This window comes from Cryptomeria japonica, chromosome 9, assembly GCF_030272615.1.
Source record: "Cryptomeria japonica chromosome 9, Sugi_1.0, whole genome shotgun sequence".
Classification (NCBI taxonomy): Eukaryota; Viridiplantae; Streptophyta; class Pinopsida; order Cupressales; family Cupressaceae; genus Cryptomeria; species Cryptomeria japonica.
Genome location: NC_081413.1, coordinates 399,748,930 through 399,761,566, shown reverse-complemented (window position 1 = coordinate 399,761,566; position 12,637 = coordinate 399,748,930). Strand labels below are relative to the sequence as shown.

Genomic DNA, 12,637 nt, shown 5'->3' with positions numbered 1-12,637 from the left:
CATAGGATGAAGTTTCTGAGTCTTCTTCAGGTGATTTAGTAAGCATATGTATGGTATCAATACCAACATCTTTAATGTTGCAAGTTCCTTCATGTTGTGGTTCATTTTTCACTTGTATCTGACACACCTGTTGACATGATCTTGATGTTTATGTGCTTTGTTGTCTTCTACTCCATTCAGCTTCTTCTAGACTGATAAATAGTTCTTGTTTTGTAGCTTCCAACTCTTCTTGTGTAGTGCTATACTTGATTTGTTATGTTTTAGGATAGGGGTACATAGATGAGAAGCTTTTTGGTATTCTTCCTTCTTTCAGTCCTTATTCATAATTTGCTTGTCTCTTTTATCTAATTTCTTGTATTTCTTTCTCTAGTTTTATGTGCATCAACTCTTGAGTATTATCTATGACATCACTAGACTCTTCTGGAGTTTCTATAGTGGATGTGTCTGAGAGGTGGTCAGGACCCCATTCATACTCATTTGAATCAGTCTCTAAATCGTCTACTTGTTGTCTGCCAGTATATGTGACTGGAACTTTTAGTGGTGCAAACAATTCTTTGATTCTTATTACTTCATCTCTTATATCCTCAAGGACCTCAACTTCCTGTATTATTATAGCTGATACCATCGAAGCTTGAGCACTGACTATTTCTTCTTTCTTGACTGTTGATTCCTCTTTCTCTTTTCTACACTCTGCTTTTGTTTGTTGAGTGTCTACTTCCTGTAATGTTAAAGGTGATATTCTTTTTTCTCACTTAGACTTAGAAACATGTTTTTGGTCTGATGTCTTTTTCGGATCGTAACCCAGTCCATCCTTATCATTTGTCGATTTGGTTTGTAGTTGAATTGGTTCAGTAATACCTTCCTTTTGTTTACCCAGAGGACTAGTACCTGAGTACCCCATGCGTTGAATCATTTTGTATCCAGGACCATATTGGTTTGAGGAAATCTCACAATGTCGTACCTCCTCATTTTGACTATCTTCCTTAAAGAGCTAGTTAAGAACATCATCTTCTTCTATTTCATTCACCAAGGAGGTAGAAGACTGTACAAAGAGACCATCATATATGGTATTCAGAGCTGAAGTTTGTGTTCTCATAGCCTCTGATGGTTTTCCCAACTATTTTGGTGATGGAGGGAGAGAAACTAATGAATGTACCAGTTCTATCTTGTAGCCATCCATGCTGGTATTTCTAATCTTCAATCTCTTTTCTAAGTCTTTCATTAGTGCTTTTGGATTTGCATTTGGAGAGGTTTCCCTATTATGAGGTACAAAATTATCTGCACCTTTTGTCAATGCATTATAGACAACATTTGTATCAGCAAGAATACTGACTTCAGCTCTATCATAAGGAAACTTTAAGCATTGATGATATTGCCTTCATTTCATGAATCTACGACCTGCCCAGTAATATATTATATGACAATGGAATATCAAGAACCTGGAAAAGGACATCTCTCTCTACTGGTGCCACTCTGATTGGTAATGACACCAGACCTTTAGAAGTCCTTTCTTCTTCATCATAGGCTTTTATTGTTATTTTCTTGCCAGGATCAATGACATTTTCAGAGAATCCTAGTTGTGTAAGCAGACTGTAAGTACAGATATTCAACCTCGCGCCTCCATCTATCAAAACACATTTGACTCTGTGTTTGTGGATCATGGCTTCAATATGCAATGGCTGGTTATGTGGATGATTTAGTGAGTTGTCATCTTCTTCAGAGACGGTCAGATAGTGAGGTGAAGTCAGATGACCCACCATAGACTGAAACCGATCAAGGTCTAAATCTTTTGGAACATTGGTAGTGAGCAATGCTTTGTCTAGGATTTCTTTGTGAGTAGATGAGAGTTTTAGCAATTCAAAGATTGAGATTTGAGCATTTGTCCTTTTCAACTATTCAACGACACTATATCTAGAAGATGATGATGAAGTTAGCCTTTTAAATTTGTCCAAGGTTGATTCTTTTTGTTTGTTTGATTGGGCTGGTGAGTTCAATGTTGCTTGAGCTAGATTGGAAGAACTAGCTCCTTGGAGAGTGACTTTCTTCTGAGAATGTGTCAGAGCTCTTGCATAGCGTGATTCATTTGGTTTATCTTGGACTATAATCACATTGCAATATTTTGAGTGGGAAGGCTCAATCATGTTGATAATGTTGTCCTGACTGACATAAGTATAATTTACCTTGCCACCTCCTTTGGTCTTTGAAGAATCACCTTTTTTGTAAACAGGCAAAGGGTCTTTAAATGCTTTATGATCTGCATTAGTCAAGTGATTCCCAACAACAACTTTACCAGCATCTATGAGATCTTGAATCTCATGTTTTAGCTTCATGCAATTGTTTATGTTATGACCTTTATTCTTATGGAAGTCACAATATTCATTTTCTCTCCACCATCTTGGTTTAACATATGGATCATATGGTCTGGATTTATTTGGTAGTGTTATCAAGTTGTTTGCCAATAGAGTTTTGAAAGTGGATTCATATGATTCTTCAAGAGGAGTAAAATCACGCTTAGGTTTGGAAAGCCAAGGCTTTTCTTTGAACCATTCCTTTGCTTTCTTTGGCGCATTTTCTATTGCAGCCTCAGCGGCTTTAAGTGCTTGGTACCACTAGCCAAGTTGAATATTGTGGATTTTGAGTTGGTTTTGATAGTTTCTACTACTCCATCATCAACAACATTCTTGTTATTGTCTTTGTCAAACTTCCAATACTTGTTCTTCTCTTTAGAGCTAGATCCTGGTTGTGTTTCTTTCCAAGGTGTGATATCCACCTTCTTTATGAGCACATCTTCCATTCAAATGAAATTATCTACCATTTTGTTAAATGATGGGTGTACTTGCATTTGTATACTATATTTCAGTTCGGGGACCAAGTTATTGACCAATATATCCATTTTCTCAGAGTCTGGGATAGGTCATGGATACCTAGAGAACATCTTTCTCCTGTGTTGGAGGAAAGTAAGAAGAAGTTCCCCTATTTTTTGTTGAGTATTATAAAGATCGATCATAGTCACATGATGTTGAATGTTGTATGAGTACTGTTGTAAAAATAGTTGGATTATTTCTTCAAACATTTTTATTCCTTTGGGTAGACTTGAGAACCATTCCATTGCTTGACCCCCTAAACTCCTTGGGAAGAGGCGCATGAGGTAAGTTTGATCGTGCATGAACTCCATACAGGCAGCACAAAACTCTCTAGCATGATCTTGGGGATCTGAGGTACCATCATACTTATCAAATTTTGGGATCTCCACTTGTGAGGGAAATGGAGGCATGTATATATTCTTGTCAAATGGAAAGGGACATATTGTTTCCAGAGAATATTGTTTTGGGGATGTGTCCTTATTCTTCAGTTATGTGACTTCCATCTGTAAGGCTAGTAATTGTTTGTGTACCATGAGTATAGGTGATTCTTTCTTTTTAGTAATGAGTGTCTGAACATCATATCCAGTAGGAAGTTTAGCACCTTGTTTTGGTAGTTCTAAGAAATAGTCTTCGTTCTCTCGAGTCATGATAGCTTTCATCATTTTTCTAAAGTCTTTGTCCTTTTGACAGTCAAGGATTTCTTTTTCTAGAGGTTTAGTGTCTTCATCAGCCTCACTTGATGATGAGGAATCATTATCATTTTTGGGAATGTTAATATCGTCCTTGTTTCCATCATTGTGTTTCATCTCATATATAGTGGGAGATTTAGGCTCATCAAAAATTGGTTCACCTGATGACGACAGTATGTCAGTGAGTGGATCCTTTTTGTAAAATGGATTGTCGGTGTATGAAAAGGGTATTCCTTTTCCTTTGGCTTCTTTATTACTAGAACTCTTGGTTTGTGTAGGCTTTTTTATGGATTAGTGCGACCTAAAGTTGTTTGTGATGCAGAGGTCAAGATCAATTTCAGAGCTAGTTGTTCGGTTAATGTATTGTTTGGGAGAAACAATAAAGATTCAGTCTGATTTCAGGAATGATCTATCATGTATAAGACGTTTATCTAAGTTGATTCTAAGCATAGTGTAAGATTCGGTATGGTTTCAAGAATGATCTATCCTGTATAAGACGTTATCTAAGTGACTAAAATTTGATAGGTAGTTGATTGAACTAGCTGAAAGATGATCAACCAAATCGTGCAACACAAATGGCAGAGGTACACTGTCTTGATCTATTTATGCTCAGGAAAATTGATAACCAATATTATGTTCATTGTAAGCTATTTTTAGGCAAGTTTGATTGTTCAGTTCCGATAAAACCAGATACTCGTACGTCCCAGATGATAATTTAGCAGTTACAAGACAACAAAAGTTTTGTTTCATACGAATTGTTGTCTCATACCATACAACAGATGGGTATGTGTAGGATGACAAAAGACTTAGAGTAGTTATGTTTCGTATGACACAGGATACAAAACCAAACAATAGTTTAAAATGACTCATACGACACAGGATCAGATATAGGATGACAAATCAGAAGACTCATATGACACAGGATCAAATGTAGCACGATAAATTATCAGACTTGTACGACTGTTCACAGGACAGAAATTCTGAGTTTTTTCAATTGCTGAGTATGATAACTGAGTATGACCAATTCTGAGATGGGCTGATTTTGGACCAGGATATAGAATTTTGACTTAAAATGGACAAGTTTCTAACACAGATAGAGTTTCGACTTAAGATGGACAAGTTTCTAACACAGACAGAGTTTCGACTTAAGATGGACAAGTTTCTGACATGGACAGAGTTTTGACTTAGGATGGACTAGTTTCTGACACAGACAGAGTTACAACTTAGGACGGACTAGTTTCTAACATAGACAAAGTTTTGACTTAAGATGGACAAGTTTCTAACACAGACAGAGTTTCAACTTAGGATGGACTAGTTTCTGACATGGACAGAGTTTCGAATCACTGAGTTGTTTCTTGTCTTCTCCAATTTTTGGTATTTTAGTTTTTGTTTCAGGGATGAAAACACAGAAAACAAGTAGTATGTTTAGTGACTCCAATCACAACATGCAAACCCTAAGGAATTTGGTGAGGATAGAAAACCTTTGCTTGTAGACTCAGGTACACACCCAATAGCTAATCAAAATATGGCCATTGAGTCTCACACAATGGATTCTCAACATCGTATTATCCGACTCCAAATGCTAATGGGGGCACGAAATGACAAGTATCTTGGGAGAGTTACTATCTCTCTTGCACAAAGATTATCCCCCTTTCGGAGATGAACCGGGTAGCTTCTAATTTTGAATTGGATTTAGTCAGGGATTCATTTAGCGCGTTGAGGTATAAATTCAATTAAGAGGTCTCCCAGCCTTGAAAACCAAGGTTTAATATACCTGAAGGTACGAAGGAGAGCTATTCCTGAGCACTGTCGTTGACTTGATTTTCATCAAATCACATTTATTTCATAGTGGGTTGGAGTACTTGGCGTCTAGCCATTCCCACTTAGGTCATTCCCCTCACACCAATCGTAATGGCTTTAAGAGTTTTTCAACCCCTCGGGAGGGAAGGCCTGCTAAAGATGTACAAATCTCAAACAAAGAAAAAGCCTCAAGGGTCTAGATTTCTAATTGTCTAGAAAAAGACAAGAGCATACTCTCCTACCTCTCAGAATCTTCTAAAAAGACAAAAGACAGATTTGTTCTTTAACCAGATAGCAAGTTAGGTTCCTAAAAAATGAATTTAAAGAATACACGATGTTTACTCGATTCTCCTTAGGCAACCTGCAAAGACAGTGAATCAGTAGTCATATTGTCTTTGTGTGACAAGCATATTCTTTGACAAGCGTTCTGCAAAAACTGATTAGGTTGTGAAAAATTCTAAGATAGATAGATAAACAGTCAGGTTCAATCGTCAGAATAATCAAAAAATCATGAAAATTTGCCTCTTTTTTTTTAATTTTTTACCAGAAAATACAGAGTCATACAACAGTATAAAAACTCATACAATACAGGATCCCAACTCGTACGAGACGGGATTCCAATTCATATGACACCTGCAGTTTGTCGTTTTAGCCTGTGGGAATTGTCGTGCGATAAATCCGAAATCTACAAAATAACAAAAAAAACAAGCAGTCAGTCTTAGAGGCCAAAAAATGTAGTCTTTTGCCCGACAGTGGGTGCCAGAGATGTGTGTGTGAAAAAGTGGTTTGTAAGCTGCAAGCACAACACTTCAATTAAGTCATTATATGCATGGTTAATAATCAATAATCAATAAGTAAAAAAACCATAACAAAGCGACTAATTTCCTTCTAAAAGATGCGAGTATAAGATTGCTCTCAGATTGTGATAAGCAATACCAGTGACTAGGCTACACCAAGACGAAGGATTTAATCTATACGATATTAACTATATGGATGCAAGATGGATGAATAATTCAAACAAACAATCAATTCAAGCAATAATGGATGTAAAATGGATGCAAATAATCTAAAAAGCACAATAATCTTCAATGACTTGAGAGCGAAATTAGCATGATAATAATCTCCAAGCGTGTTCTCAAAAATCTCTGGGGTAAATTGGAATGAGAGTTGAAGAATGAATTTATAGAGAATTGCCAAGAGAAAATCTCAATTTAGAATTAATTGAAAATAATTGAGAAATCAGGTTTAGTTAACCTTGAGATAGATTCCAATTATAGTTTAATTGAAATACATTCAAATTAGAAGTCCAAGTTGCATTGGAAATAATAATAAATTAATTCCATGCATTTGTGATAAAAATAGATAATTCTTTTATTTATTCAAGAAAAGAGTCTTTTCAATGCAACTGAACTTCTTTTTCTGAAAAGCTTTGAGTTCCAATTTTAGAGAATAATTCAATAATTCAATTAAATTGCTTTTCTAATTTCAAGTTCAAAATTTAGAAAAAGAAATAATATCTCAAGTTTGATTTCTCTCTCAATTCAATTCTTTTTGTTTAATTTCAATTCAACTCTTGTTTTGTAATTAATTCCTCTTTTGTAATAAATTAATTCCTTTTGCATGATTAAATGACAATTTTATTAATTAATTAAATATGCAAGGATATTTAATAAATTAAAATAGGATAATTGATCAAAATGATATTGTTGGAAATGATTCGATTAATTAAATGAATATTTAATTAATATTGAGTAATTGATTTGCCATGTGATATTTGATGATTAAAGAATTAATAATGTGCTCAAGGTTGATTTAATTGCCTTTGGTTAGGACCTTGGTGATGTTGTCGAGATTAGGGGCCCATGGTTTAGATGACCATTTTTAAGGTATTACACAACTAGACCAGCATAAAGAAAACATACAAAAGACTGGCAAGATAGCTAGCAACCCGAATGGAACCCAAAAAACTAGGAACAACAAAGCAGAAAAAAACTAGAAATAAAGACCTAGACAGCTAGCAACACCTATAGAGACTTAAGAAGTTCAGCAACCTTGATGACCAACAGGTCATAATTCACCGAAGCAACTTTGAGCTCTTTGATTTCCTTGTTTGGCTTTTTCTCCCTCTTCTTGCCTCTGGTCCTCGTTCTTGGGCCTTGCACACCTTCCATGCCCTCCATGTTAGGTTCCTGCTCTAGGGATCCCTTCTCATTCTCGAGCTTACTAACCAGGATTTTGATGTTGTCAGCTGAGGCCTTCAGAATATTATAACTTTGTTTATCAATGCTTCTAAGACAGGTATCGATTTTGTTGAGTCTATTTTTAGCATCCACCATTCTTTGGTCCCTAACAATGTCATTGTTTTTTATTTCCTCCAGGGCCTTCTCCACTTGCTCAAACCTTGGATTGAAGGCATCCCTAATCTCTTCAAGTCTGGCAATAGTCTTTCCCAAATCATCAACATGCTCAACCATGGATTTACCTTCACCGATGTTAATAGTCTCCAAAATTTGAATCCTATGACTCAGGTTCTTGTTTTCCTCCATAGCTTTCTTGTGATTGTTTATGAGCCAGTTGAGGGTGTCCACAAACCCCTTCAAACTCTCAACAGAAGGGTTAGAAGGGGAGATTTTTTCACCAACCTTGGCCTGATCAATTTTGGGGTCTTCACCACCTGTATTCTGTTCAGCATCACCACCAACACTTTAGTTGAAACCATCCCCTGTAATCTCCTCCTCAACTTTTTGGTCTGCATCTGAATCCTTGCTCTGCTCTTTGTCCTCCGTCTCTAGCTCAGAATTGCCCTGCCTTTTCTGAAAAGAAGATTTAGGTTTCTTCTTCCGAGGGGATGGAGAGTCATCATTTTCAAAGTCCTCAGAGACCTCCTCCTCCGAGGAAGAGTGAATCTGGAAGACCTTCTCTTTGTTTTTTTTCTTGCCCTTGGAAGAGGACGGCTTACTACTCTCTTGTTTTATTTTATTACCCAATTCTACCTCAAAGTCCTCCAGGCTCTCCTCAGTCTCACTTTTCGAATCACCGGCAAAATCCTCACCCATAGAAAATTCAGAGTCTGACCCTTCCTCCTCAAATTCAAAGATAGAAAGTTGTGGGCGGGCGATTTGATTTGCTTTAATATGATCATAGATTAGAACCATTAGACCTTGGTGCATAGCAATGTCTACCTTAGGGTTCTCTCTATGGGTTTTGATAGTGGCATTCATCGAGCAAATCAGGAAATAGGGCATGTTAACTTTGTCTTCATACCTGAAGTGGTTGAGCAACACGAAATGGTAGCTGTAGACTTTGGTAAATCTGCCATCTAGAGTGATGTAGCGCATGATTGCAAACAAAACCTCCCTCCAAGGCTTAGCAAAGGCCCTAGGAGGGTAGTAGGTCTTGCTAAGATTAACTAGGTGCTTCTTCTCCTTAGTAGTTTCAGGGTATCGCTTGATGGCCTCCTTTCTAAGCTTTTTGTCCCTGTAGAAATTACTTCCCTCCCTCTGGAGACCCATCACTTGAGCAATGAGGTATTTGTCAATGGTGATAGTTTGATCTCCCATTTTCAAGATGCCCTTCCTCCAATTTTTGGTGAAAAACTTAGTGATTTTAGCATCCCTCCCATGGAGTCTTTCCATGTACTTCGTTAGCCCACCCTTCTGCAAGATACTCCAAATTTCCTCCTTTTGTTTCCATTCTTTACAATTATTGGGCTCGTAGCGACGCCTGTTACCTCCCATGATTTCACAGCTCAAACTAGAAACTCAAGAGTTGTAGATAGCTAATGGAAATAAATCTCTAGATGTGGCCCCAAAAACCCAGAAAGCGTGAGAGATGGTGGCATTCATCTTATCATTATTGGTACTGACACAATAATAATTAATATTAGCCCTCCAAGTCATGTTATTAATCATTATATAATCCACTTGAAATCTTTGAGGTGCAGTTATATCAATCCATGAAAACGATTGATTTGGCATCATTAAGAAGATCCTCTTCACCCTTCCAGGTAATCATGTTGTCATGAGTGATCGTCGCATTAGCTTCCCAATCAGTGGGGCCATTTGCTTCCCGATAAATGTGAGAGATAAAACATTTATCAAAGGTATTAATAAGATCCCTAGCAGCCTTAATAATATTGTTAATAGTCCATGAGGGCTTGGTAATTCCTTTAAGGTAGTTAATGATATTATTAGAGTCCCCCTTGATCCAGAGATAACGACATTTTCACCTTTTAGCCAGAAGGATGCCTTGGAGAGCAGCCATAGCTTCCTCCATATGGCTGGTTTGGCAACCTATAGGAACAATAACAATTTCCTTTCAAATGCCATTTTCATCTCTGAGAATTGCACCACATCCCGCTGGTCTAGGATTGTCTTTAGCAACACTGTCAAAGTTGATTTTGAACCATCCAGGAGGGGGAGAGTACCACTTAGCTTCAAGTCTCTTACTTTGTTTAGTATCAATCCTAACAACACTCTTCAGGTTCCAGGAGTTGAGGATGTGAGCTTCTAGGCAATTGACAGGAGTGCAAGGTTCTCCAATGGTCATGAGGTTCTCCACTATAGCCCTTTGAATTTTCTGAAAAACAACAAGTTGGGGGAGAAAAGTATCCCTGAATATGCAATTGTTCCTTTCTTTCCAAATCCCCCATAGGATGTGAGGAAGAGAGAGCTTCCACAAAGTTCTCAAAGAGGGATTAGACCAATGGTAGTTCCAAGAATGGAACAAGTCTTGAATAGAGTTAGGGAACACCCATACCATACAAAAATTCTTAAGAAAGCTTTCCCAAATAGAGACAGTGAAAGAACAGTGAATAGCCAAGTGGTCCACAGACTCTTCATCCTCATGACACAAAACACACCTATTAGGGGGATTAAAACCTCTAATATTCAGGTTGTCTAGTGTCAAAATTTTGTTTTGGAGAACATTCTAGTCGAAGATATGGATCTTCGGAATAAAATCCTTAATCCAAGCTTTAGACTAGAAAGGGTTCTCTAAGGGGGCTGGAGTCAAAACTCCATACATGGAAGAAATAGTAAGGTTTCCTTTGGGCTCAAGTTTCAAAATAAGAATATATTCTTCATTATTCAGGCAAGCAAAAACAAGTGTTTCTTGAGATTGATAAGGCCAGGGTGTATACCTTCAATATTTTTCCATTTGTCACCTATCTAGTACCCCTCAACCAAGGAACCAAAAACTCTTTTACGAGGGGCAGCAAAAGGGGCCCAATTAGGAATTTCTAGAAAAGGCTTATCAAGCAACCAGGGATCTTCCCAAAATCTAACTTTCCTACCATTACCAACTCTCCATTTAACCCCTTTAGCTATGTTGTCTTTACACTTTGAAGCATGGTTCCAAATGTGAGAGCCATTGATGCTGAAATCAAAGTTGATGAAAGAGAAAAGAGATGAAGACAAGAGAGGATAATTACTTCTCCAAATTTCACACCACTCACTGTCAGAGTGGAACAATCTCCATATCTGTTTGGACAAAAGAGCTTCATTGAGAGTCCTGATTCTCCTCAAACCCAGACTGCCCTTTCTTTTCGATCTACAAACCTTGTCCCAAGCCACTAAAGCCATTCTCTTATTTTCCTCAACCCCAATCCAAAGAAATTTTTTTTAGATTTTTTCAATAGCATCAGCAAACTTAACAGGGATTCTGAAGAGACTAAGAGTGTAATTAGGAATGCTTTGAAGGGAAGATTTAAGAATTTGTAACTTGCTAGCCTGACTTAAGAGAGCACCTTTCCAACCAGCAAGCTTTCTCTGAAATTTATCCACCAAAGAACTCCAAAAGGAATCAGAGGGAGAGATGCCCAGGGGGAGGCAAAGGTAGGTAGCAGGAAGAACAACAATCCAACATTCCAAAATTTTGCTAATTCTATGTTGTCTTCTCTTAGGAGTGTTGATGAAAAACACTTCACTTCTAACCCAATTGATAAGCTAGCCAGAAGTAGACGCAAACTTGCACAGGGTGTCCTTCAAGATTTTAGCTTCAGAAATACTGGAATCCCCCATAATGATGGTATCATCCACAAATTGTTGGTGGGAGTAGGTGTGATCAGCTAAAGAGGGTTGGAAACCTTTAAAGATACCTCTACTCACCATACTTTCCATGTACCTACCAAAGCATTCAGCCATAATGATGAAGAGAATAGGGGAGATGGGATCCCCTTGCCTCAAACCTCTTGAGGCTTTAAAAAAAGGGGAGGGGGAGCCATGAACAAGAACAACAAAGGAAGCAAAGGAGAGAAGTTGCTTGAAGAGGTCCACACATCTGTTAGAGAATCCAAAAACCAAGAGAACCTTCATGAGGAAAGACCAGTCCACTCGGTCATAAGCCTTGGAGAGATCAAGCTTGAGAATAAAACCCTGCTTCTTGGCCATAACAAGGGAATAGATATTCTCATGGATAGTAATGATGGAATCAAGAATTTACCTTCCTAGCACAAAACCATTCTGCTAAAGACTAATCAAGGAGGGAAGGACATTCAAGAGTCTAGAGGTGAGGACCTTGGAAATAATCTTACAGAAAGAGTTGCATAAACTGATAGGCCTGAACTTATCCATGGAGTCAGCTCTTTAAATTTTGGGGATCAAAGCAATGAAGGTGCCATTAATTTCTTTCAATAATCTTCTTGCCCCAAAAAATTCTTTAACCCCTTTGGAGACATCTTTCCCAACAATATTCCAGAACTCTTGGAAGAAGAACATAGGGAATCCATCAGGACCAAGAGCTTTATTTCCCTCAAAATAAAAGACAACATTTTTTGATCTCCAAGTCTGAAGGGATGGAAGTCAAAAAAGTGGTCTTATGCTCATCAATAAGGCAAGGAATGTTTTGGAGGAAGGCATTTTGAGCATCATCATCCAAGCTCTGATCCCTACAAAGAAGATCAGAAAAGAAACTTTTTCCCTCATTTCTAATCTCCTCATCCTTGACCAGCTCCACATTGTCCACCATCAATTTTTGATCCTATTAGCAGCTTTATGTTTGATAGTAGACATATGGAAGAATCTAGTGTTCTTATCCCCTTCCTTAAGCCAAATACATCTAGATCTTTGCTTCCAAAAAGCTTCTTCTTTTGCAATGATATCGTGGTATCTTTTGAGGATCTCATTTTCTTCTGCAATTGTAACAGTGGAGAATCCATCCTTCTGGATTTGGACCTGAATTTTGTTGAGGTCTTCCTAAATTTTTCCTTTGGCCTCAAAAATGTTCCCAAAGCTGGATTTATTCTAGGTCCTTATGTTATCTTTTATGCTTTTAAGTTTCTTTACA

General features: G+C 37.6%; 1 protein-coding gene across 1 annotated transcript in view; it reads right to left on the bottom strand.

Moving 5' to 3' along the window:
• The window catches only part of LOC131858415 (uncharacterized), a 28,979-nt gene extending 21,290 nt beyond the window's left edge, over positions 1–7,689 (bottom strand). The window contains exon 1 of the mRNA XM_059211649.1: positions 7,518–7,689. Coding sequence (XP_059067632.1) covers positions 7,518–7,689 — 172 coding nt within the window. The remainder of the gene's footprint in view (positions 1–7,517) is intronic.
• Between the last annotated feature and the right edge of the window lie 4,948 nt (positions 7,690–12,637).